At 44.1% G+C, this 27,966-nt stretch overlaps 1 protein-coding gene across 1 annotated transcript; it reads left to right on the top strand.

Annotated features, from left to right (window-relative positions):
* Positions 1-27,912, top strand: RANBP3L (RAN binding protein 3 like). Its single transcript, XM_060191915.1, is given in 15 exon segments — positions 1-246; positions 359-1,378; positions 10,701-10,759; positions 11,933-11,966; positions 12,684-12,849; positions 14,646-14,716; positions 14,984-15,112; positions 15,115-15,165; positions 17,611-17,704; positions 19,186-19,270; positions 22,707-22,715; positions 22,717-22,810; positions 23,692-23,723; positions 25,103-25,223; positions 27,691-27,912. Coding segments are annotated over 14 exon segments (1,161 nt in total). The 5' UTR covers positions 1-246; positions 359-1,323; the 3' UTR covers positions 27,852-27,912.
* Positions 27,913-27,966: the final 54 nt, after the last annotated feature.

Genomic DNA, 27,966 nt, shown 5'->3' with positions numbered 1-27,966 from the left:
GCCCCTGCCTCTCTGAATCCGTGAGGAAGAATCTGCCGTCAGCAAGATTTCACTTTGTAGCTGGCTCCTAAGTTAAGCAAAAGGTGCTGGGATTTATGTTGTTAAGGAGAAATGAAATCGACTACTAGTCGAGCTTTTCAGGTAAATGCCAACTACTGTTTCCATGAGTACACTAGTTCAGAACAAGGAGACTGCAGTCGCTTCATCTTGGACCTGGAAGTAGCAAGAAGCACCGGTGGAGGCAGGGTAGGTAGCATAACGGTTATGCAAAGGGAATCTCAGGCCTCGGGCTCTAACAGTCTAGTGGGAACCAGAACCAGGCCTCTGAGAACAAGAAGTGACCTTTGTTTTTTTCCAGAACTCCAGCTGGTGACCTTGGCACTGGCTGCTATGTAAGGCCCCCTCTGAAGACTGATGTTTACAGAAAGTTCCTGCAGTGCGCATCCACAAGCTCATTATCAGTCAAGCTACAGCTTTGGAAGTTTGCAGGTACAAATGAGTTTCCACCCTGCTCTGAGCTTTTGTTTCAGTGAAAACAACACAACAGAACTCACTTGTGCGATCACTGTGAGGACAAGCCTTGCGGCTTTAGAATCTGCTCTGGTCACTGCCTCCTTCTGCTAATCAGCCTCCTGCCTGGCGCCTCTCTCTCCAGCCTCAAGATCTGCAGCCTCCTTATGCTAATCAGCTCCCTCCTGGTGCCTCTCTCCAGCCTCAAGATCTGCAGCCTCCTTATGCTAATCAGCTCCCTCCTGGCGCCTCTCTCCAGCCTCAAGATCTGCAGCCTCCTTATGCTAATCAGCTCCCTCCTGGCGCCTCTCTCCAGCCTCAAGATCCGAAGCCCAGGCAGGGAAACCACTGGGTTTGACTCACAGCCGTTTTTGTTTGTTTGTTTGTTTGTTTTTTGTGGGTGTTACTCTGGCAGGCTTCTCTACTTGAGGCTTTGAATTTTATGTCTGCAGGAGTAAACGAAAAAATGTCTGAGCTGTAATCTGTTAGAAATAGTTAAATTGCAGGGGTTTTTTTTTTTTTTTTTTTACCATAAGGGGGGATGTTTCAATGTGTTTTGAAATGAAAGAAAAATTGAGTTATGTTTTTATGGAAGCGAACTGGTCTTCAAATGTAGGAAAGTTATACTGGTAAATATTTCGGAATCATAACTGGAGAAAACTTGCAGATTATTAAGAAATAAATGTTTCCTGTGCAAACACATTATCTGCATGACCCTCTGTGGTTCTGGGTGTCTCGAAGATCATTTTGGATGGCAGGCTAAGAGAAGCCAAAGCCTTAGAGAGCCAGGATCATTGTCACACTGCCAGCACCATGTCTACACTGCAAGGGAGAGGCAGTCTCCACACCTGTGAGGACCAGCCACAAGGTGAGTCATGAAGGCTAGTGGTCAGGCGTGCCATGAGTTCCTGTCCATGTCTGAGGATTGATGGGCTGGGACAGCTCTGCAGAGAAATGCATGTGGTCTTCCTCTGGAAACTCAGTGTGTGGGGGGTGGATTGGATTCACTGCTAGTTATTTAAAAGCTGTGCAGGACTGTCGAGGCTGTATATTGCTTCGGCGCTGTGAACCTTGTGCACATAACCTTCTAGTCACTTGCTTTTTTCCTGGATCCTACTAGGTTTTGTTAATTCAAAACACCCCTTCAGGAGGGGCTGACACTCACAGGGGATTCACCTGGAAGCTGAAGTTAACAGGAGACTGTCCTGTCCTGCTAGCAATAGCACTGCACTTTTTTTTTCTTCTCTATTTTTTACCAGAGCACTGCTCAGCTGTGGTTTATGGTGGTATGGGGGATTGAACCTGGGACCATGAAGCCTCAGGCATGAAAGTCTCTTTGCAGAACCTTATGCTATCTACCCTACCCAGCACTGCATTTTTTAAATTTTGCAACTTAGGTTTACCTAGTTTTGTCTGAATTTCTACACTTGATCTTAGCCAAAAGGCCGAGAAGCGATCTGAATTTCTGATTCACTTCTTCACTGGAAAAATAAATATATTCTTGGCTCTTTCCCTCTTATGGTCCAGAAATAGTTGGAGACAGGTAAGGAAAAGTGCTTTAGTTGATTTGTTGGGCACAGATTCAGACTGAATTATGTGCCTTGCCGTCATTTTAAAGACTCCATCAGCCTTGTAAAGTTTCAGACCCACTAGCCAGCAGCTGCCTTCATTAGTGGCAGATGGCTGACATGAATAAGCAGGTTGGCCCCTCCAGCCTGTTCTGTCAGGGGCAGCAAGGACAGGCTGTGGGCGACATCATCAGCCCCGTGAGGTGAAAGACTGATCCCAGGCACGGCTAAATTCTCGGTCATCTGTGGTGGCTGCATGTGTGGACTTAAGCTGTGAGCTTTTTATTTTTCTACCAATGCAGTTTTAGAGTTCACTGGTGTTGGGACCATGTGTGAGCCTGATAGAGCTTAGGGAGAACCACCCCCATCTTTGGATGGAGGTCTGAGAAGATAACCTCTTGGTGAGTCTCTCTCAACCAAGGTGAGCATAAGGGGGGAAACTCAGACTTGGTTCTTTCCTTCTCGACTCTCAGGCCCACAGATACCACAGTACTTCCCTCCATTAACTGCAGGCCACATGGCCGCAGATTCACTCATTCAAAGTCACCTTCTGATCACAGAAGAACACACCTTATCACACACTTCATCACACCCCTCAGACCCCAGACAAGAGAAATTCCAAACTATATGGCCTTTTGATATTCATCTTCTCTCTGTCTCACCCTACGGGTTTAACCCCTATGCTTCTCTCAAATACCTTTGGATAATTAAGTTGCTTGTGTTATGGAGAATAACTGTCTTGTATCTCATCAATTCCTGTCATACCAGCCCCCTACCTTGGGGGCATGCTGACTGTTAAAAAACCTGTAATTTCTGTCATATTTCAACAATAATTAACTTCATTGCTTTTCTTTTTTTAAATATTTATTTATTCCCTTTTGTTGCCCTTGTTGTTTTATTGTTGTAGTTATTATTATTGTCGTCGTCATTGTTGGATAGGACAGAGAGAAATGGAGAGAGGAGGGGAAGACAGAGGGGGAGAGAAAGACAGACACCTGCAGCCCTGCTTCACCACCTGTGAAGCGACTCCCCTGCAGGTGGGGAGCCGGGGTTCGAACCGGGATCCTTGTGCCGGTCCTTATGCTTTGCGCCACGTGCGCTTAACCTGCTGCGCCCCCGCCCCACTTCATTGCTTTTCTATTTAACTCATGTCCACTTTGATAATAAACGGACTCTAGGATTCTGGGATTCTAGCACTCAGATTCTAGACACGCTACGAGTCCCCTGGTGTCTTTTACTTCGTGTCACCCCTGTCGTGAGTGAGAAAGAACCAGCCCGTTACCTTTCCCCTGGAGGCCACCCTGCCGGAGAAGGAGAGAGACACCCCGAAACACTGGCACGCTGAATTCTGGCCCAACACTGAAGTCTGGCTCCTAAGGTGGCTGACAATTGTGTGAGGTACCAGGCCACCTCCCTGTATCAGTTCCTGGAACCACACAAAAGCACAGCGGGATGTACCGAGTTTAGCATGCGGTGGGCAGAAGAGACCTTAACTGAAAGCAGTGGAGACTTGGGAAATCATTCTGTATTTCCAGGGCTCACATAAGTGACTTTGAGCTACCTGGTGTGTGTGAGTATGAGTCTGTGTGTGTGTGAATGTGAGAGCGTGAGTGTGGGTCTGCATGTGTGAGTGTGTGTGTGTCTGTGTGTGTATGCATGTGAGAGCATGAGTGTGAGTCTGCATGTGTGAGAGTGTGAGTGTGAGTCTGCATGTGTGAGAGTGTGTGTGAATGTGAGAGTGGTGTGTGAGTGTGAGTCTGCGTGTGTGTGAGTGGTGTGAGAGTGTGTGTGTGTGCGAGTGTGTGTGAGTGAGTGTGTGTGTGTGTGAGTGTGTGTGTGTGAGTGAGTGTGTGTGTGTGTGAATGAGTGTGTGTGAGTGGTGTGTGTGTGTGTGGGTGTGTGTGAGTGTGTGTGAGTATGTGTGAGTGTGTGTGCGTGTGAGTGTGTGTGAGTGCATGTGAGTGTGTGTGAGTGGTGTGTATGAGTGTGTGTGAATGTGTGTGTGTGGTGTGTGAGTGCGTGTGTGTGAGTGTGAGTGCGTGTGTGTGTGTGTGTGTGTGTGAGTGTGTGTGTGTGTGAGCATCTCCTCTGTTAGTAACCAGTGCAACATAGGTTTCTGCTCATTGCTGGTTTTGTTTGAAATGTTTACAGCTATGTCCCTCCACCCCAGCTGCTGATTTCTTATTTCCTATAGAAAACTGGTGAATGGAGCATGAAAAGATGGTACATGTGGCCTGTAACTCCTGATAGCCTGAGACAGTTGCAGATAACTGCTGTAAATATGAATGGATAGTCTCCTAGCCTTCCCTTCTGTGCACAGGTCCTAACTGTTCTTTTGCCTGATTTGTAAACAAAAATAGATTCATTTCACACGGACTGTTCTCACATTGCTCTTAGCCCAGCAGATTGTGAGTCCATCTGATGTCATCATAAAGCCCTGCTACAGCCTTAGCTTCACAGCTGTAGACTATTCTTGCTCATATGCGTGAGACCTGCTACAGCCTTAGCTTCACAGCTGTAGACTGTTCTTGCTCATACGCGTGAGACCTGCTACAGCCTTAGCTTCACAGCTGTAGACTGTTCTTGCTCATACGCGTGAGATCGCTTCAGGTGAATCCTTACTGTCAGTCGGCTCAACTATTCAGAGCTTTGTGTGTTGTCACCAGGACTCCACCACTCCAGTATGACTTTTTCAGACAGAAAGATACAGAGAGACAGACAGCCACTCCAGGATGACTTCTTCAGACAGAAAGACAGAGACAGAGAGACAGACAGAGGAAAGGGTGCCACAGCACCAAAGCTTCATCCAAGGTAGCAGAAGCCAAGTAAGCACACTATTCAGGCAAGTTACCTGCCAGCCCTTTGCTCACTCGCGCTTTCATGATTATAAATCTCTGTTCAAACTAGAGCGTAACATCACAAGCACAAGGCACCGCCATTTGGGTGCCTTCTCACAACTCAGATGACACGTGTGCTTCTAAGACTTTTTCCCCAGCTCCAGCCAGCAGTATGAGGTTATATTGTCAGTGACCCTGAGAATTGAAATATACTGTCCCAGAAGCATCCTACTATCCTTTTAATTTTAAGCAGACTGTCTTAATGGCCTCCCCGTTACTGGAAGCATGAAATGTCGTTATGATGACATCCTTCCTAAAATGCCAACAAGACTAGAAGTCGGGTCTCCTTTCTCTGGCTGAAGCTTTTGATTTTCCTTTTTGCAAAGGAATGTTTTGGAAGAAACCATATTATTCCACAGCCAACTCTCAAAATATCTGCCCACAGAAACCACGAGCCCCAAAGTGGCAGTGAGCTGATGCAGTCCATGCTGACAGAGGGCAGCAAGGAACATGTCACCGGGCTGACAGGGATGCTGGGAACGTGCTGCTCGACCAGTGACCATTCTAAGTCTGTTCGCTCAGTGCAGTGGCCTTGGTGGCCGCTCCAAGCTATATTTGAAACTTACTGCTCTGCAAAACCCAACAGTGGTGCGGGAAAGCAAAGCTGCTAGCCCCCAAGAGTGGAGCTCAGCTGTGGATTTTTCCCTGAGGCTCTATGAGTTCCACTTTTGGCCTAAACTCAGATGGACCACGTTTCCATCTGCTTTCAGTACACTCAGCATGACTGATTGGCACGTGGCTCTGTAGAGGGCATGACCAGACTTAGGGCTTCCTTTCAACCCTCCATGCTGGACGCTGACATGATGTTTTAACCCAGAGGGTCGTACCTCTTCCCATGTATTCACAAAGCCAGCACAATTGCATCTTGTAGGTGGTTGTTACTCTTTAACAATTATCTGGGCAGTGACTACACAAAGCTGAGTGACAAATGCTGGGCCTGTTGAGTTGAATCAAGTTACCTGAGCCATGGTTCCTGAGGGAAAGGGGAAAGAAAGGCCTCAGAGAAACCTACCAGACCAGCTGGGGGACTGCACGAAATATGGAACTGGAGTGGAAAAACAAAATAGATCTACATTTTACTTTCTTCAGAGCAACCTGTAGATAACAAATCTTTATGTATTCATATGGAGGGATGGATATAGACAAAGACAGATGTGCACGTTTATAGAGAACTGATAAATCAAATATATAGGAAGATAATTGCTTTGTTTTCCAAAATGACTTAAACAGAAGAAAATTGTACTAAGTGATCCGGCAAACACAAATTGCTTTGACTCTCGTCACAAACTTTAAAAATGCCTACACAGGGGCAGTGAGTAGCTTACCTGGACTTTGTCTAACTCTGTAATTGTCAGCCCAGCAATGAGTAACTCTCTATAGATGGTGGGGGGGTTAAAAAAAAGTAATACTTAAATAATTACATAAATGATTAAATAAAAACAACTGATAAAGAACCAGCTCTGGAGCCAAGAAAGCTGAGAGAGTACTGCCACTGTGTGTGGGAGGCTGGTGTGATTCCAGCACTGCATGGAGATAGACAGAGATGAAGCCAGCTGGTAGGGTACTGGCTCTGTGTGTGGGAGGCTGGTGTGACTCCAGCACTGCATGGAGATAGACAGAGATGAAGCCAGCTGGTAGGGTACTGGCACTGTGTGTGGGAGACTGGTGTGATTCCAGCACTGCATGGAGATAGACAGAGATGAAGCCAGCTGGTAGGGTACTGGCACTCTGTGTGGGAGACTGGTGTGACTCCAGCACTGCATGGAGATAGACAGAAATGAAGCCAGCTGGTAGGGTACTGGCACTCTGTGTGGGAGGCTGGTGTGATTCCAGCACTGCATGGAGATAGACAGAGATGAAGCCAGCTGGTAGGGTACTGGCACTGTGTGTGGGAGACTGGTGTGACTCCAGCACTGCATGGAGATAGACAGAGATGAAGCCAGCTGGTAGGGTACTGGCACTGTGTGTGGGAGACTGGTGTGACTCCAGCACTGCATGGAGATAGACAGAGATGAAGCCAGCTGGTAGGGTACTGGCACTGTGTGTGGGAGACTGGTGTGACTCCAGCACTGCATGGAGATAGACAGAGATGAAGCCAGCTGGTAGGGTACTGGCACTGTGTGTGGGAGACTGGTGTGACTCCAGCACTGCATGGAGATAGACAGAGATGAAGCCAGCTGGTAGGGTACTGGCACTGTGTGTGGGAGACCGGTGTGATTCCAGCACTGCATGGAGATAGACAGAGATGAAGCCAGCTGGTAGGGTACTGGCACTGTGTGTGGGAGACTGGTGTGACTCCAGCACTGCATGGAGATAGACAGAGATGAAGCCAGCTGGTAGGGTACTGGCACTGTGTGTGGGAGACTGGTGTGACTCCAGCACTGCATGGAGATAGACAGAGATGAAGCCAGCTGGTAGGGTACTGGCACTGTGTGTGGGAGACTGGTGTGACTCCAGCACTGCATGGAGATAGACAGAGATGAAGTCAGCTGGTAGGGTACTGGCACTGTGTGTGGGAGACTGGTGTGACTCCAGTACTGCATGGAGATAGACAGAGATGAAGTCAGCTGGTAGGGTACTGGCACTGTGTGTGGGAGGCTGGTGTGACTCCAGCACTGCATGGAGATAGACAGAGATGAAGCCAGCTGGTAGGGTACTGGCACTGTGTGTGGGAGACTGGTGTGACTCCAGCACTGCATGGAGATAGACAGAGATGAAGCCAGCTGGTAGGGTACTGGCACTGTGTGTGGGAGACTGGTGTGACTCCAGCACTGCATGGAGATAGACAGAGATGAAGCCAGCTGGTAGGGTACTGGCACTGTGTGTGGGAGACTGGTGTGACTCCAGCACTGCATGGAGATAGACAGAGATGAAGCCAGCTGGTAGGGTACTGGCACTGTGTGTGGGAGACTGGTGTGACTCCAGCACTGCATGGAGATAGACAGAGATGAAGTCAGCTGGTAGGGTACTGGCACTGTGTGTGGGAGACTGGTGTGACTCCAGCACTGCATGGAGATAGAGATGAAGCCAGCTGGTAGGGTACTGGCACTGTGTGTGGGAGACTGGTGTGACACCAGCACTGCATGGAGATAGACAGAGATGAAGCCAGCTGGTAGGGTACTGGCACTGTGTGTGGGAGACTGGTGTGACTCCAGCACTGCATGGAGATAGACAGAGATGAAGCCAGCTGGTAGGGTACTGGCACTGTGTGTGGGAGACTGGTGTGACTCCAGCACTGCATGGAGATAGACAGAGATGAAGCCAGCTGGTAGGGTACTGGCACTGTGTGTGGGAGACCGGTGTGATTCCAGCACTGCATGGAGATAGACAGAGATGAAGCCAGCTGGTAGGGTACTGGCACTGTGTGTGGGAGACCGGTGTGATTCCAGCACTGCATGGAGATAGACAGAGATGAAGCCAGCTGGTAGGGTACTGGCACTGTGTGTGGGAGACTGGTGTGACTCCAGCACTGCATGGAGATAGACAGAGATGAAGCCAGCTGGTAGGGTACTGGCACTGTGTGTGGGAGACTGGTGTGACTCCAGCACTGTATGGAGATAGAGATGAAGCCAGCTGGTAGGGTACTGGCACTGTGTGTGGGAGACTGGTGTGACTCCAGCACTGCATGGAGATAGACAGAGATGAAGCCAGCTGGTAGGGTACTGGCACTGTGTGTGGGAGACTGGTGTGACTCCAGCACTGCATGGAGATAGACAGAGATGAAGCCAGCTGGTAGGGTACTGGCACTGTGTGTGGGAGACTGGTGTGACTCCAGCACTGCATGGAGATAGACAGAGATGAAGCCAGCTGGTAGGGTACTGGCACTGTGTGTGGGAGACTGGTGTGACTCTAGCACTGCATGGAGATAGAGATGAAGCCAGCTGGTAGGGTACTGGCACTGTGTGTGGGAGACTGGTGTGATTCCAGCACTGCATGGAGATAGACAGAGATGAAGCCAGCTGGTATCTTTCTTTCACGTATACATCCCCTAGCTGATTTTAATCTATAAAGGTGTGTGTGTGTGTGAGTGTGTGTGTGTGTGTGTGTGTGTGTGTGTGTGTGGGTGTCTGCTTGCCTGTCTCTTCTGTCTGTCTGTCTCAAGACATAACTCTGCCTCCTGAGTCTGCTAGGCCTGGACTGACTACATCTCAGATCATGTCACACATCACTGCAGTATATTTTGCAGTCATGTATTTTGTTCTCTCCTCATAATCATAAACTCTGTCTAATCTTCACAGTAGATCTGTAAGGCAAGGATTCGTATAGTTGCTTCTCCCAGATGAAGTGCAGATATTCCCACTCTCCCAAAGTCCATAACTAGCTAGTGGTGGAACTTATACTGAACATTTGCCTGCCTGATACCAGAGCCCAAGTTCTTCACAACAATACTTTCTTCTGAGATGCTCATATTTAAAACTATCATATATATTCTAGAGTTAATAAGTTTCTTTCTGTAATCTTACCTGTGATAAGAAAATGTAAAAGAAAAGTAAGGTTGGCAGGCTCAAAGACACACTTTACCTACTTCAGAACACTGTTTCAAGACTGATCATTTAACTATTGAAATAGGCTTAGCAGGTAACGACATGTTACGTGGTCAGGGGAACATGAGTTATTCCTTGTGACTTTGAAGTGGTCATGCAATGCACCTATGCCACTTAGCAGGTAACGACATGTTACGTGGTCAGGGGAACATGAGTTATTCCTTGTGACTTTGAAGTGGTCATGCAATGCACCTATGCCACTTAGCAGGTAACGACATGTTACGTGGTCAGGGGAACATGAGTTATTCCTTGTGACTTTGAAGTGGTCATGCAATGCACCTATGCCACTTATGCCTTGAGACAGAGCCCAGATAGAAGCTCGGGTTCCATATAAGGTTTTCCACCCTTGAAACTTTTTATCATAGAGATGTTTATCATCTATAATCTCTTCATGAAGTTATAAACTCTATATTTTGTTTTCCTAAAATAGAATGTACTTTTAATGGACCATTACTATCACCTTCCCCAAGTGTCTACTTCTGCAGCTAACTATTAAGACCATCCATAGAGGCCAGGCCGTGGCATAGTCGGTGGAGCTCATGCTGTGCAAGGACCTGTGCAAGGACCTGGGTTCAAGCTCCTGGTCCCCACCTGCTGGGGGGAAGCTTCATGAGCAGTAAAGCAGTGCTATAGGTCTTTCTCCCTCTCTCCTCCCCCAATTTCTATCTCTATCAAAAATCAAATAAATTTTTACAAATATGATCATTAATAAACATTCAATTTATAGTATCCACATAAACTAGCCTGGATTTTATCTAAAGTCTTCAAAAGATGCAAAGGAAAACTCTCCAAATATTTTTAGTTGATGTTAGAAAATTCAGATTATGGGAGTCGGGTAGTGGCACAGCGGGTTAACCGCATGTGGCGCAGAGTGCAAGGACCGGAGTAGGATTCCTGGTTCGAGCCCTGGCTCCCCACCTGCAGGGGAGTCGCTTCACAGGCGGTGAAGCAGAAGTCTCTTTAGATAGAAAGGTGTCTGTCTTTCTCTCCCCCCCCCCCGTCTTCCCCTCCTCTCTCTATTTCTCTCTGTCCTGTCCTACAGTGACGACATCAGTAACAACAACAATAAAAAACAAGGAAAACAGCAAGGGCAACAAAAGGGAATGGATAAATAAAAAAATTTTAAAGAGAAAATTCAGATTACAGCTTGATTTATTTTTACTGATCCTTATCTTTTACAGAAAAATCTATCACTGTTCAACCAGTATTTGTTTTTGAAAAGAGAGAACAAATGTTCAAGGTAAGATTGAGCTGGGTTTTTGTTTACTTTTACTTTTCATAAAGAAGCCTGTATTTCAAGAAGCTAGCTATACTAAATGATATCACCACTGTCTAAACGTATCCTCTCATCCTTCACCAAGCAAAATATTTATATCATAGGGACTTGCAAACAGCAATTTGACTGCAAAGGAAAACTAGAAATCCTCTTGATACGATAGATAATATGTCATTTTTTAAGTATTTTATTTATTTCATTTTTGAGAGAGATGCAGAGAAAGACACAGAGAGAAACACCAGAGCACTGCACAGCTCTGCCTTATGGTGGTGCAGGGATTGAACTTGGGGCTTCAGAGCCTCAGGCATGGGAATCTCTTTGCATAATCACTATGCTCTTTCCCCCACCCAGTAATATGTCATTTTCACTGAAATTATGCGTGTAGTTTTGAGTCACTTGGAAAGGGAGAGTGAAAAGGATTGGGAGGCTTAAAACTCTTCCTGGGGGTCAGGTGGTGGCCTGCCTAGTAGAGTACAAAGACCTGGGTTCAAGCCCTGCTCTCCACCAGCAGGAGGCAAGTTCTGTGAGCAGTGAAGCAGGGCTCCAGGTGCCACTCTCTCCCTCTCCATCTCCCCCTTCTCTCTCAATTTCTCTCTGTCTTTACACAAAAGAAATAAATAACTGTAAGCATTTTTTAAAACTCTTTGGACTCCTGCCATGGACCTTGCCTAGTATTGTGTATTAAGTAGGTTCTACACCGGCTGTTTGATTCAAGACAAGAACACTGCCTGCTTTTCTATGTCATATTGAATCGGCTGCTTTCAAAGATCAGCAGTGTACTTAGTAGCATTTTGACATTAGCGTAATTGGCATTCCTTTGCAATTTATTCTTGCTTAACAAATAGTCTACCCTACTACCCAGAAGCATAACCAGAGCAAAACTCAAGGCCAACCCCTTTGTGAACAAGCCAATTCCTGGCGCCACCTCAGTGTTTCAAAATCTTCATTTTAGACGAACTATAGGGAACTCTGTAATACAAAACCACTCTGTTAGACTTTGTTTTCTCTTGAATGCATGCCTCCTGAGGAAAAGTAAGCTGCTTTGTCCTCTCCTAGTTGAACAGACTGGCTTGAGATGCAAAACTACCCAACACTGGGCTCTCACTGGCAGATCTGTTTCCTTCCATAGACCTGCAGAGGACAGACACCCCGCGTGAGGCAGCAGAGCAAGGTAATGGTCTGCTTCCTGGACTTCAGCACCAGCTAGCTCCAAACTGAAGCGACAGGCAGGCACGCCTGGGCATGTGGCACACATTGCAGAAACCAGTGTTTTCTTCACTTACTTTTAAACTTGTAAGTAGATCGACTTTTGTTTTAGCAGATAACATACACTGAGGACACTGACATGGGCGCCTCTGAGGTCTCATGACTCTTCACTGCCTGGCCCTCAACTTCCCAAATATGTTTTTGTCACAGTCTCAGAATTCCTTCGCAATTTCTTGTTCAAGTCATTCGTTCTCTGATTCTTCATGCTAGAATGGGAGGCCTATCAGTCTGTAGTCGCCAAACTAGTCACCCCAACATTCAGAATTGTGCTTCCAACTGGAGTTGGTGTATTGGACCAAAGTAAAAGACTCTGGGGTAGGTGGCAGGGACAGTACAGGTCCAAACAGGATGACAGAGGGCCTTATAGGGTTATAGTGTTATAGGAAAAACTGAGAAATGTTATGCATGTACAAACTATTGTGTTTACTGTCAAATATAAAACATTAATCCCCCAGTAAAGAAACTTAAAAAATTAAATAAATACATAAAATAAAACTACGCTTCAGGAGTTAGCACGTGATCAAATGTAGACAAAGAAAGAGAGCTGCTACCCTCCCAGATCACAGGCTGAGGATAATTGGCTATTGCATGCCGTTCTACCCCCACATTGATTTTCTTGCAGATTCTCATGGCTTTCTGAGAAAACGTGCACGATCTTCATCTTTTACTTTGCACGCTCTGGATTCTCAGTCTCAAGGAGGTAGGTGTCCACTCAACTGTTGGCTGTCCACCTTGTGCTTACTCTGTGCAATTACTGAGAGACTTTGCAAAGAGACAGTGTTTGAAAGGTAACCCAGTGGGTTGTTTTGGTGACATAGTGTTACATGAAGACAGAGTGTATGGATTGTATACAAGTTCCGACATAAATTTTCAACCAGTTAACAGTGGGAAAAAAAGATGCAAAGTACTTAAGCCCCATTTTCTAATGTTTATTTTGGTGTAAGATTATAGGTAGTTGGGGGATTTTCCACATCTCATTGTAATTTATTGTGTTTCTTCATCGTGTATATATTAGTTTCATAATTAAAAGAACTGACAGTTGCCTTACGTGACCACCAAGCAAACAGATGCTTGTCATATAAAAAGACACATTGTTCTGAGAGCTTTGTCATATGGTAAATCAGTGACTTTGCTTACCTCTCTCCGCCACATCAGAGCACCCAGGAAATCCTTTTCGCAGTAGATCACATCACCTTCTACCTGATGACACAACTCTGAATGTTGATCTCCCTGTGAGCCCTCTGAGGCCCTGTTCATGCCTGGTAGCAGTGCTTACACGTGGCAAACACTCACATATTTATTGAGTTAATTGTGACTCATAATTTTGTTAGCATACTTTATTCTTATTGATAAAAATACAAAGATTTTCATATATCAATCCTATGGAAATTTTCCTGAATTAGTAAATATTCTAATCAAAAGATGCACAGAAACCCACTCCTGACTGACTTCAGTTTGCAATCTGCTCTTAGTGTCAACCTTATCCCAGAAACGAACACGGTCTTCATCCTTCACTGACCTTCCAGTAAAAAATTCCAGTAAAAAAAACCTTCCAGTTTTTAATTACCTTCTGGGCCAGGTAATTAAAAACCTCTAGAAATTAAAAAAGAAAAGTTTCTAGAACCTCAAATCCAACACTCTAACTTTTAAGATCCATTCTTATCTAAAAATGAGCATTCGGGGATGGGCAGTGGACCCAAAGTGGAGCATACACAGTCCACCTCTCCCACTACACACACCTGTTGGGGAGAGGGCTTCACTTGCAGTGGAGCAGAAAGAAGGGTCAATCTCTCTCTCTCTCTCTCTCTGTCTCCCTCTCTCTCCCTCCCTGTGACTCTCCTACTCTATTTCTCTTTGTCTCTATCAGAAAGGGGGGGGGGGCATGGCTGGCAGGAAGAGCCAAGGAATCATTGTGGAGACATGGAGCTCCAGCAAGAACCCTGTCAGCAAAATAGATAAACACATAGATAAACAAAAACAAAGATCCCCTTACTGATACTTGAGTTTGAGAAACATTTCTACCTCAACATTTATTACTTTGGAAATGTAATTCTTACTCTTTTCTCATCTTAATCAAGTGTTCAAAAATGCTATTTCTGCAATTTGCAACCAAGTGGCCTTTTTGAAATGTATAATATATTATTCTATATTTGTGGGCACATTATTTTACCACAAACATGCTTCAGGGGGGAAGCTAGGGTAATGGTCATTTTTACTTATCTCTGTGAATGGGGCAGAATTGAATGGGGCAGAATTTGCTAGTAATTGTTTAACATTCTGCAAGAAACACATTAATGGACACAGAAATTTCACTATCAGTTCAGGTTTTATAATCTGTAGAATTCTCCCCAGTTTCCTATGTCCTGATTCTAAAGAAGGCCACCTGTTCCGTTAGTGACCTATTTGACATGTGTATCCTGAGAGTAGACAGAATCAGCATCCTCCTCCTGGGATCAGGCCATGGTAACAGAACCATCTCTCTGAGCTCTGTGCCAGACACTGGAGTGTTAATAGTGACATCTACTGGTGAGTTTAGTGCAAGACTGTAACTGAGATTTATAACTTGTATTGACTTTTCTTACAGTAAAGAAAACAATGTTTTCATGACACCAACTCTTTTGCAAAGAAAAGCTAACATGAGCAGTTCAAAACAAAGTATGTAGCTTCTTTAATTATGGCATTCTCAAAAACCTTACACTGTACATATGTCTGTGCTGGAGGTATAATGACGGGATGTGAATGAGTATATCCAAATACACAAACCAAGTGCCATGGTCTAAAATGAATAATTGTTGGGTGAATCTAGGCAGGAAGTAACTATTCACTAATTAATTAGTGATAATTTAACCTTTATCTAATTAAGACTTTAGTAAGTTAGCATTCAGTCAGTCAAAAATTGGGAGAAAGAAGTCTTTCAGTAAAAATACACTGACCTTTTAATTCTGTTCTTTCAAGATGCTGTTAGACTGTCTGAGCAAGTTCTGAGGCCTGCTACATTGCAGCCACCTCAAACCCAAAGGTGTGAAAAATTAAGAAAAGTATCTGAGCACAATGATTGGAATCCTGCAAGACCAAAGGAAAAGCAAAACATGAAGTAAGCAAATGTGTTGTGATCACACCGATGTCAGTTTCCCATCCTCCCTCTGACAGATCACATGGATCCCCAGGTTCTGAACTGGAAGATGCCTGACCTTGCTTCTATCTAGAGACCAGAATGGAGCAGCACCAGCAGGAGAGGACAAACACCCCTGTCACCTGACAAAGCTGGCCCTCTTCCTTTGGACTCGTTTCTAGAGCAAGTCTTGTGATGGGTCCTAAATTGTAAAAAATTCCCTGGCAGTGGAGCCCCTGGGATTCTGCTCATTTTAGAATAGCCTCAGGTGACCAGCAATGTGGAGGCAGGCTGCAGAGTCAAAAGTCAGAGAGAGGGACAGGGATATTTTTCATCCCCAGCTGGTTGCCCCAGCGTCTTTCCAGGAATCCACTGCAAGCCCATCGTGACATGTGACCAGAGTCAGGGACTCTGCACAGGGTAGTTGGGAAGGCTCTGAGGACAGGATCCCATCGTGATGTGTGACCGGAGTCAGGGACTCTGCACAGGGTAGTTGGGAAGCCTCTGAGGACAGGAGCCCATCGTGATATGTGATCGGAGTCAGGGACTCTGCACAGGGTAGTTAGGAAGGCTCTGAGGACAGGAGCCCATCGTGACATGTGACCGGAGTCAGGGACTCTGCACAGGGTAGTTGGGAAGGCTCTGAGGACAGGAGCCCATCGTGACGTGTGACCGGAGTCAGGGACTCTGCACAGGGTAGTTGGGAAGGCTCTGAGGACAGGAGCCCATCGTGACGTGTGACTGGAGTCAGGAACTCTGCACAGGTAGTTGGGAAGGCTCTGAGGACAGGAGCCCATCATGACGTGTGACCGGAGTCAGGGACTCTGCACAGGTAGTTGGGAAGGCTCTGAGGATAGGTGAGAGTCCCCTCTCCTCACTTATAGCCACTGAGTCACCCGTTACGTTTTGGTTTTGTCTGTGTATAGTGAGGCAGACAAAGGACTTCACAGAAGACAGAAGCCAGAGTAGCAGTCCAGCAACTCACTCCAGGGGTCAGACTGGAAGCTCAGGCATGAGTCCTGCGCTCTGCCTGCTGAGCCATTACCCTGAAGTTTGGTTGTGAGCCTTCTAAGGAGACAGTGATTGTGCCCATGGGTACAGATGGGTTTGGGTGCGAGCCTTTGGGTCATAGTCTGCTGCTATAGATTTAGCTGTGTCTAGCAGGCACTGGGGAGGAATGAAATACAGGACTGGAAGTCTGAAATTTGTTATTTTACCTGTCATGGTTGCCAAACATTGACATCATTCACCTACAACTAGGGTTTCCTGTGAGGACAGGGACAGCTGGAAGTTTTCTTTTTTTTTTTTTTTTTTAATATTTTACTTATTTTATTTATTTATTTTTTAATTTATTTCTTTATTGGGGAATTAATGTTTTACATTCAACAGTAAATACAATAGTTTGTACATGCATAACAATCCCCAGTTTCCCATTTAACAATACAACCCCCATTATGTCATTCATCATCCTTCATGGACCTGTATTCTCCCTACCCACCCACCCCAGAGTCTTTCACTTTGGTGCAATACGCCTGGAAGTTTTCAAAGACCAAGAATTTCATCAACCCAATGTTAACAAATTAGATCAGTAGTCATCTTGTCTCTCTCTCCCTCTCTCCCTCTCTCTCTCCCTCTCTCTCTCTGTCTCTCTCGCTCACTCTATCTATCTCTATCTAACGCCACCAGGATTATCATGGAGCCAGTGCTATGAATACACTGCTCCCAGAGGACTTTTGGACATTGTTCCCCTTTTTTTCCCTTTTCTATTTTATTGGATATGACAGACAGAAATTGAGAGGGGAAAGGAGGTAGAGAGGTAGAAAGAAGATGGATACCTGCAGACCTGCTTCACTGCTGTGAAGCACCCCCACTCCACAGTGGGGAGCCGGGGGCTGAGACCAAGCATTTATTCTCGAATAGTGTGTTATGGGTGTGAGTAGGACTGATTCCTAAAATCTGACTGGCTATTCCTATCCCTGAATTTTCTCTGTCTTATGATGACTTAGGAAGCAGGATGCTGGGAGGATCCTGGCACAGTGAGCACAGACCAGGTAAAAGGCATCTCTAGGTGAATTTTATAGAGTGTATGTGTTCCCAACCAATCTGTATATAGCATTAGAGCAAACTCTTTCCTGGAATTATTTCACAGTCACATATTGTGTAAGCAATAGAAAAGATTCTAGACGATCTAAGAGTAGAATCTGAAGGCCAGTTGCAAGCATGTACTTTGACCTTTGCTGGAGAAGGGCACATGCTCTGCTGGTATAGTTCTTAGCTCTCAGATTCAATTATAAAGGGGAAAGTTGCAAAAATGTAGTGAGGCAATAGACTGTACTTGAATGTGAACATAACATGTGTGTCCTTTTCTGATTCTTCAACAGCAAATCCATTTACATAAAAGTTTTGGCAGATTTTTTTTTCTTTCAGGACGCTGCAGGAAATTCCTCTTTGCTAAGTGAAAATTTACCAAGTATCAGGATTTCAGTCCAACTGACTACTAAATGGGGTTTTCCAGGTGCTTCTCTGGACAGGTGAGTGAGTGAGCAGGAGACAGGAAGGGGGTCTTCTCCCTACCATTTGTATCTTTCTGGAACATCGTTCACAGAAAATAGCTTTCTGGCATTATACAGATAGTCAAGATTCCAGTTTGATATAAAGAAGAGAAATTTACAATGCTTTCCACAGTGTCTCTGGTGTTTAAACAGTGTGTTGTTGTATTGGCTTTCTTGTCTCGGTGTGGATGGGAATATTTCAGGCCCTATAAACTAGTGTGTAGCTAGGCATGAGTTGCCTGGCTGCTAGATCTCTCTCTCTCTCTCTCTCTCTCTCTCTCACACACACACACACACACACACACACACACACACACACACACACTTCTTGGTTGCTCTCTTTTTTCTCCTCTTTTTAGTTATTTTATGCATTGTTCATTATTGATTAACATCAGCTGAATGGAAACAAAGCAGTAGAAATATGCAAAATGAAAGCTAATCTCTGTAGTGTTACCAGGCATGAAGGCATGTTTAACCTAGGAAAAGATTAAAAATAGCTGTGGACATAAATAGACCCACATGATCATGGTGTTGGTATGTGAGTATTTATTCACCAGCTGTGCACACTGGGGGTTCCCTGGGGGAGGGGCACAGCTATCTGCAAGGGGTTGCATGCCCTCAAGTTCCTCAACATGAAACGCTCCTTTTAGAAGGAAAGAAAATCAATGCACACTAATGGGTAGCTAACAAAATGGGTTGTTTTGACTATGCCATTGTGACCTCAGGTTGCCAGAGAGCACTGACCACTGATAGGTAGGACGTATTGAGAAGAAAGTGGAGACTAGAGAGGCTGGAAAGTCAAGGGCTGGGCAGTCCCACTAAGTGAGGACACTCAGTGCACGGAGAAGCCTGAGACTTACACTATCAGGCACTCAGTTATTTTCAGTGTCTCCCTGTAAGTTCTGTCTCAATTTCCCTTCCATCTCTCATTAACTTCTGAGACTTACACTATCAGGCACTCAGTTATTTTCAGTGTCTCCCTGTAAGTTCTGTCTTAATTTCCCTTCCATCTCATTAACTTCTGATAAGCAAGTCAGCAGTAGATTTTTGTTAGTTTGTTTTTGGTTTCTTACCAGAGCACTGCCAAGCTCTGGCTTATGGTGGTGCAGAAGATTGAACCTGGGACTTTGGAGCCTCAGGCATGAGGGTCTGTTTGCATAGCCATTATGCCATCTACTCCCACCCAGCATTAGATGTTGTATGCCTTAAATAAATCACTAAATCATATGACAGTTTCACTTATTAAGGTTTAAAATGTTTAAAATAAGGTCTTAAAAGGTTTAAAATAAAGTTACCCCTACATTTTGTCTTATTTTGACCAGAGCACTACTCAGTTTGAGCTAATGGTGGTGCTAAGGCCTGAACCTAGACCCTTTTGCATGCAAGTCCTGTGGGCCACCCTGCACACCCCCAGGCCCTACTCATATTTTAAATAGTATGTGCTTATATCTCTCTTTTAGCTGCCAAGCAAATGAAGATATGTATTCTTTTAAAAGCTGCAGTTCTGACTTCATATTTGGAGAAAACATGATGGAAAGAGTTCTGGTAAGACTTTGAAAACATTTCTATTACTATACAGAAAATCACTTCAGATTTACTAAGACAAATTAATTAAAACAATGTTAAATTGAGACCTGTTACTTACCTTCTGGGATGAGAGGCACATTATTTTAAACTGGAATTATTCTCCTAGGAAGTGACTTACAGTTGTCTGAATAATAGAGAAAAATCTACAGAGGGAAGGAAGTATATAATTGTAACATCATTAATAATAAGAAATATTAAATAGTGCTCTGACTTGTGTTAAACCAAGAAGACCCATGAAATCCCAAAGTAGTTAGAGAAGCTCGGCGGGTGAGGTAATGCATGTCTCATGAGCATTTCATGACAAGATGCATTTAAATCCATTTGCCATTTTCTGCTCATTACACCCTCCACTCCATGCTCATCCACCAAAAAGCGCAAAGAGGAAGATCAAAGGACTTTGTTTCCCTAAGGGAATATATACTTGGAGGGCAAAAATTCACAACTGTCACTTCTGTCATCCTTAGTGAATGCGGAGCCGCTGTTTGCATGAGGTAGTCACTTCTCAGTCCTCGTAACGCATGTCTAGAACAGAGCATAGTCTGCTGCGGGGATCAGGGAGCAACGTGGAAGCCAAGCACAGTGCTGACGGTCCGTCTGGTCCATTCCTCCTTCATACCTCTCCAACACTAGCTGATGCAGCCCAGGTGGCAGGCTTGCCTCAGGACTACCAGTTAAAGGAGGACTCTCAGGAGACCTTACACCTGGGCAAGGGTTCAGGCTAACAGAAGGGTCAGAGTGTAAGGACTGTCCATCAAAAGATTCTTACGGATTTTATAAATCAATCATTTTTAAGAACTGGGTTATTGTATACCTGCCTTGGGCTAATTCCCGATGCCAAGAGTAGATAGTTTTTGTTTTTTGGAGTTCTGTTTGTTTATTCTTAGCTTTTTTTTAAATTTTTTAATTTTATTTATTCCCTTTTGTTGCCCTTGTTGTTTTATTGTTGTAGTTATTATTGTTGTTGTCGTTGTTGGATAGGACAAAGAGAAATGGAGAGAGGAAGGGAAGACAGAGAGGAGGAGAGAAAGACAGACACCTGCAGACCTGCTTCACCGCTTGTGAAGCAACTCCCCTGCAGGTGGGGAGCCGGGGTTCGAACCGGGATCCTTATGCCAGTCCTTGTGCTTTGCGCCACCTGTGCTTAACCCACTGCGCTACAGCCCGACTCCCTATTCTTAGCTTTGAGGTGCCCTCTGTCATGTCTAAGATGAAAGCAAACTCCAGCAAAGCCAGAGTTGTTGATTTTGGATCTCAACTTCCAGAATGGTGCTCCCAGCAACACATCAGGGCACCTTTATTCCATGTGATTTACCCTCCACTTGGCATTGAATCTGTCACAGCTTCTGTACAATGTCTCAGGCACAGTGTAGGGCAGACGTTAACAAGGACATATTGAATTCCTGTGTTCTGTTACTCACTGGCATTGGCTTCAAGTTTGACTGTGTATTGGGATCATATCCTGGGCATTTAAATATTTTTTATACTGAGCATCTCCCGAAGTCAGTCAGATTTATAGAATTTCTGTAACTGAGTCCAGGCCATAGGCAGTTCTAATATACAGTAAGCGCTGAAAAGCAAGTGGGTAAAGTGGAAAGCTGAAGGTGCCTTTGTGGCCAGAGGTACTTAGCACCTAGTTAGGGGGCACAGAGAGAGCTAAGTATAGGAACTGTGCAAGGGGGAGTAGACAGCATCATGGTTCTGCAGAGAGACTCTCCTGCCTGAGGCTCCAAAGTCCCAGGTTCAATCATCCACACCACCATAAAACCAGAGCTGAGCAGTGCCCTGGTAAACTAAGTTAATTAATTAATTAAAACAAGTTATCCAATGCAGCTATTGATTAGGTTTGAGGAGGCACCTGTGCACATTTTCTATGAACATCTCAAATTTTACTTACAAGGGAAATTAAGTAAGGAGCTATAGAGGGAGCCAGGGTGTCCTCCCCACTCGTTAGCTGGCCATGTACTTTCGGAATAAATCATTACACTTCCAGTGTAATGAAATGAAATGGGAAAAAATCATGCCACCTTTATTTTATTTATTTATTTATTTATTTTAACCAGAGCACTGCTCAGCTCTGGTTTTTGCCTGTGCAGGGGACTAAACCTGGGCCTCTGGAGCCTCAAGTATGAGAGTCTCTTTGCATAACCATCATGCTATCTACCCCCAACAGAGTATCTTTATATCCAGCTAAATAATGTAAAAAATCTTGATGTTTTTAAGGAAAAGAAATTAAAATTTTAACTTCTAAAGTATTCCAATTCTCTCTATTCTCTAGAAGCACTACAGTAACATAAGTAGCAGGCTAACCACTTAGTCCTTTTTTAAAAGCACACACCTTCTTTGCAGCATACTGGGACCCATCTATGCAGTTTAAAATGACAAGTTGGGGGAGTGCACCTGGAGGAGTGACATATTATATATGATGCACAAGGACTCAGGTTCAAGCTCTAGTCCCCACGTGTAGGGGTGAAGATTCACAAGTAGTGAAGCAGTATTGCAGGTGTCTTTAACTCTCCTTCTCTCTTTTCAAATTCTGTCTCTATCCAGTAAGTAAATAATATTTTAAAAGAAAAGTTGTCTTAAGAGTGAAAATCATAAGCCTTTCCATAGAGAACATCTCTGAAGGCTGTGGACGCCAGAATCAAACCTGGGTTGCACACATAGCAAAGCCGTCTTTGGGTAACTTTTATTTTCTCTTAATGAAGCAAATAGAAAGAATGAGTCACTAGAGAGTCATTCCCTTAACAATGGTTAAGGGAGTTGGGCGGTAGCACAGAGGGTTAAACACACATGGCGTGAGGCACAAGGACCGGCGTAGGGCTCCCGGTTCGAGCCCCTGGCTCACCACCTGCAGGGGAGTCGCTTCACAAACAGTGAAACAGGTCTTCAGGTGTCTTTCTCTCCCCTCTCTGTCTTCCCCTCCTCTCTCCATTTCTCTCTGTCCTGTCCAACAACGACGACATCATCAACAACAACAATAATAACTACAACAACAATAAAAAACAACAATGCCAACAAAAGGGAAAATAAATTTTTAAAATTTAAAAAAAGAAAACTGACTTTTTAAAAGTGGTTAAACTGCCTCTGGGTGTTGGGCTTGGGTTGGTTTGCTGCTGGTATGGAACAGGAGTGCCTTCTTCTGGCCACTGAAGATTCTCCCATCACCCCTGGGATATCCAATCCTGTTTGAGGTGGGATGTTGTCTCTGTTTTCTGAGACTCAGAAGTAAGGTTCTCCAGTAGCTGGCAGGAGTTCTATAATCAGCATGAGGAAGTCCAAAACAAGGAGCCGCTGGGTTTGTTTTTCATCAGGTAGAAACAGAAAAACAAAGATAATATTGGTTTATTGACATATTTGGGGAGAATATTAACTAATGATCTTTTTTTCTACTTAGGGTACTCAAAAAAACCACCCAGTCTCAACTTGAAAATGATTCATCCACCAAGGAAAAAACATTCAAATCTACTCTAAAATTTCCTCTTGATTCTCCAAACTCAAGTAAGTATCAGTTCCTTTGTAAAGCAATTGTTTAGCTAGTTGACTTACTCTTTTCCCATCCCACTTTTTAAATTTTTTAAATATTTTTTGTTAGTGATTTAATATTGGTTTCCAAAATTATAAGATAACAGGGATACAATTCCACACCACCAAAGCTCTGTGTCCGCATTCCTTCCACTGGAAAGTGCAGTAGTTATCCCAAGGTCACAGATATGCATTGACTATTATTTCTACAACTATCTGTCTATATATATATATATGCCCATTTTTCTTTTTTAATTTTATTTTTCCCTTTTGTTGCCCTTGTTTTATTGTTGTTGTAATTATTGTTGTTGTTGTCATTGTTGGATAGGACAGAGAGAAATAGAAAGAGGAGGGGAAGACAGAGAGAGAAAGACAGACACCTGCAGACCTGCTTCACCACCTTTGAAGCAGCTCCCCTGCAGGTGGGGAGCCGGGGGTTCGAACCAGGATCCTTACACCAGTCCTTGTGCTTTGCACCATGTACATTTAACCCACTGTGCTACCGCCTGACCCCCCCCCCCCCGCCCATTTTTTCTGTGGTCCTGCCTTCTCTTCCTTTCTAAATCACACCTACACCTATTCCTACTTCCTAGTGTCTTTCTGTTTTTTTTTCTCTTCTTTCTCTGGGTCCTGATGGAATTGGAGTTCAGAGCCCTCTGGTCATCTTCCCTAATATTTCTCCCCCTCTGCGAGTATGGACCAGAATTCTTTATGGGGAGCAGAAGGCGGGAGTTCTGGCTTCTATAATTGCTTCTCTGCTGGACATGGGTGTTGGCAGGTGGATCCATCCCCCCAGCCTGTTTTTATCTTTCCCTAGTGGGGTCAGGTGATGAACTTTTTCTAAGTTTCCTTTTTAGCATTTGAAACAGAAAAAGATAATTGGTTGATGGCAGGATAGGGCTCTGGAGAGGTGAGGTTCCAGGACACATTGGTGAGGTTGTCTTCCCAGGGAGGTCAGAATGGTGTCATGGTAGCATCTAGAACTTGGTGACTGAAAAACAATGATATAAAGCATGACAAAATGACTAATGAACAGGAACCAAAAAGTGGGAATAGAGCAGATGAGAATAGGGATTTAAAGGTGGGAAGAAGCTAGGAAGTCTATTTTAGGTATGTTCCTAGGGGCCCATGACTTTAGTAATTTTTGCCTGAGCCTGATAGCTAATATGCAGGTGGACTAAAAATATTGTCTGGGAAGTTGAGAATAGAATTAGAAAACTGGATTAGAGTAGAGAACAGCTCCCAAAACTTAACAAAAATATATAAATACAGTTAACTGTTTATTACTTTATCTAACCCAGGGCCCATATCTATTCCTATTTAGTGCAGGAGCCTGTGTGACCTCTGAGTCCTTGTCGGTCTGAGCTCGCAGTCCATGGCCACAGCTGGGACATTCCAGGCTGCTCTCGTGTCAAGACCCGTCTTCCTCAAGGGGCAGAGCAGGCTGATCAGCCTCCCTTCAGAGAGCGGGGAGTCCCCACCATTGCTGCTCTGCAGTGAGGGCAGGTCCTGGGGAGGCCACAGGAGGGCTTGTGATGACGTTCCGATGGAAGTAACAGTTATGGTGCGGGGGGATCTGCTAGAGGTCTGGGCCCATCATATCTGTAGGGAAATCCTGGGCTTCTCTGACTAGGGCCCCTAGGATTTTAGTGGGGTGTAAGTAACCTCAGGTTTTACTGCATTTGCTTTTTTGATGGTTCTAATAACGGTTGTCATAGGCTGTCATCCTTGTCCTTTAATTGATGTATGTATTGCCAATATATCTCTTGGCCAACTATACAGTGTTTCTTCTAATTATCAAGGGGTGACAATAATGCTGATGCTGTCAGAAGAGTTCAAAGATGTACCTTACTTTCTATTTACATCATCACTGTTTTACCTGGGTCCCGCCCTGCCTGCAGGGTACTGGTTTAATCCCCACTGGTTAGATGGAAGCTTTCTGTGTTCTGTTGGAGCTCTTTTTTTTGCTCCGCCCCCTCTCCTAGTCATTTCCTTTCCCTTGTCACTTCCGGTGAAGAGATGCATAAAAGGATGTATCTGATTAATAAAGGAGATACTGCTTTCCAGCTCAGCCATGAGTCCCTGGTCATCTGTCTCCTGCCTGCGAAGCTAGAATGGCATCTGGCGTCCCAAACTGGGACTGACAAAGAATGGTCTACAAATCATTTACAAACTAATTCTGGCAAAAGATCAGACAAATAATTGTGTCAGAGCATTGGGTGGAATTCACTTTTTTACAAGTCTGTACTTTAAAAAACTGTCCTTTAGATCAGCTGCAAACTTTTCATATTCAACACAACCTCTGAGTCCTGGACTGAAAGAGGCAGAGGAGCCCTTAGGCTGAAGGACATAGTAAGCAGTGGCAGCAGAACATTCCAGTCAAGGCTAGGTAAGGAGCCTTTCTGCAAAGCAAGCCACTATTTCTCAGGGTGAAATTGCAATATAGACACAAATGATTTTCTGGAGATGTGTTTTGAAATGTGTCACTGTAATCAGACTGTTGAAAATAATGCTGTCTCCCTTCTTTTCACTGTTTTCTTACAGATAAAATAATTTACAAGACAGTTGTCACATAGGTACAATCTCTCACCTTTCCATAAGAGTCTGCACACTAATCTCACCACCAACTTAGGTTCTTTATGTATGTATATTTAACTTATTTATTTTTTTAATGAAAGAGAGATACAGAGAGAAAGATACACAGAGATATACCAGAGGCCTACTCAGGTCTGGCTTATGGTGGTGCTGGGGGGACTGAACCTGGGAGCTCAGAGCCTCAAGCATGAAAGTCACTGGCATAACCATTACACTGTTTCCCCAGCCCACTAATTTAGATTCTTGCTCACTGGCTTCCCAGTGCCCAATCAAAACCCAGTGCCACCCCGACCCCTACACACACACACATACACACAGACACACACACACACACACACACACACACACCTACCTTTGACCTGGCCTCAACAGACCATATCTAGTCCAAGTTTCACCCTGTGTTTAACTTTTTCCTCCTTGTTTCTGCGTTCTGCCAATTAAAAATGATGAATGTAATGTTTCCCTTTTTTTATTTATAAAATGGAAATATTGACAAGACCATAGGATAAGAGTGCACAGTTCCACACAATTCTCACCACCAAAACTCATATCCACTTGAGGGGCTTCCTGTCTGATGTTGGTTCCAGTTCTGGTTCCATCACTGATTTACTCGTGATTTCAGAGATGTTACTTCATCTTTCTCTGCCCTGTTGCACCAGCTTAAGATGGGGACAGTAATATTGCTTAACTTACTAACTGTGAAAATATACAAAGCACTTAAATGATAGTAGCAGTAGTATTTAAAGGACTCAGATGATAATTGTTATATTTTAATCAAGATGAAGTTGGTTTAAAGATTGTACATTTTAAGGGCATAATTTCACATCTTTTAAAAGTATGTATTTAGAGTATGTGGGCATAGGAAGTTGGGAAGGGCAGGGCCTTAAGAGAGAGAATATCTGCCCTTTGGCTTACCTATCTTAGGCATTTTTTTTCTTTTGATGGAGACAGAGGTCAAGTGCGAAGGAACAGAGAAATAGAGAAGGAGAGAGAAAGGCGGTGCGGCACCACTTCACTCATCAAGTTTCCCCTGCAGGTGTGGACCAGAGACTTGGGGTTTAAAACCAGGTCCTTGCTCATGGTGATACCTGCACTCCACAGAGTGTGCCACCACCTGGCCCCTATCCAGAGCATTCTAAACTTGCTGTGTGCCTTGGGATGGAGGGTCATTTTCTAAGGAGAGAGTGGCTCGTGATTATTAATTCCTCTTTCCAGAGAATTAGTCAGAATCTAGAGTCAGTCAGACTGGGAAACTCAAGAGGGGTTGGATGTACTAGAAAACAAGGGCGCTTTGTTTAGAGACCCAAATTCAAAGTGAGCACAAAGCCCTGAGCAGAGTGAATGGGTGAACTGAGGAGGCCACAGGCAGAGGTTGGATCCAGGAGTATGGGCATTTGTCTAGTTTCAGCTATCCAGCTACAAAATGGGTAAGTGTCAGAATTCAGAATAAGAGAAAGGGAACAGTGTTTCAGTTGTGTAAGGAGCAGACAGGTCTCTAAGCTTAGAGTGCTGCTCCCAAGGCAGCTGCCGCTTGGTCTGTACCCCGGCTTACGTCCAAAGTCTTCACTGCCTACCAAAAGTATGTGAAACAGGTTTTCATTATAAGGCAATACACACTGATTGTAAAAGCGAAAAATATGGATGACCAATAAGGAAAAGAGTGAAATCACTCTTGGTCTATCTTGCTGTGATAGTATCTGTTAAGAGAATGTATATTTCTGGTGTGGAGCTACACACATTAATCTTACATTCTTGTAGCACACTATTATTACAACTCAAAAATTATTTGAAAATTAGAGATTAAAAGAGAGTGCATATTGCTGGATTTTGTGCTCTGTATACAGAAATGTATACATTCACTATAGGATTTGTGACTTGTAATGTTTATCTTAATTATATAGTATACAGTGATAGTCTTTTCACATCAGTAAACATCTTTCTTCAATACTCTAAGTAGTTACAGAACATTAGCACCAGTAGCTGCACCACCATTTATCTAATTGCTTTGTCTGAATGTTTAGAGTTGGTTGGTTCCTCCATTGCAACTGATTTTTGGATAAATATGGGATTTGAATTAAAAAAAAAAAGTCCTCAAACATAAAAAAAGAATCAGTGTGAAAACCTAGTTATAATCTAGTCAAGTTGTGCCTTGATCATGAAAATACAGTTTGACAAAGAAGATTTCTTTTGCTTTCATACATGGCAAATTTCCCTGGAGGGCTAAGGAATAAAGGGTTCTGTCTTCTGATATTCCTGTTCAGTTATGCACAATCAAGGCGGCCTGAAACTGATTCTCAATAGCAAAATCTGGGCTCAGATGGAGATTCGAAGAGCAGATCAAAAGAATTTATGAATAAAAGCTACTGACTTACAAGAATACAGCATCAAAGTGTTTTTAATTCAGGCAAGTGGAACATTTTAGCAATAAAGAATTGCCTTTCTACAATTAGAGATATCTCCAGTTACTAATTTGATTTTCTTATTTATTTATTTACTTATTTATCTATCCAGGGCAGGCACTGATCAGCTCTGGTGGT

The sequence above is a fragment of the Erinaceus europaeus genome, chromosome 5, assembly GCF_950295315.1.
Source record: "Erinaceus europaeus chromosome 5, mEriEur2.1, whole genome shotgun sequence".
NCBI classification, from domain to species: domain Eukaryota; kingdom Metazoa; phylum Chordata; class Mammalia; order Eulipotyphla; family Erinaceidae; genus Erinaceus; species Erinaceus europaeus.
The sequence above is the reverse complement of the archived record's forward strand: the minus strand, read 5'-3'. Positions and strand labels throughout refer to the sequence as shown.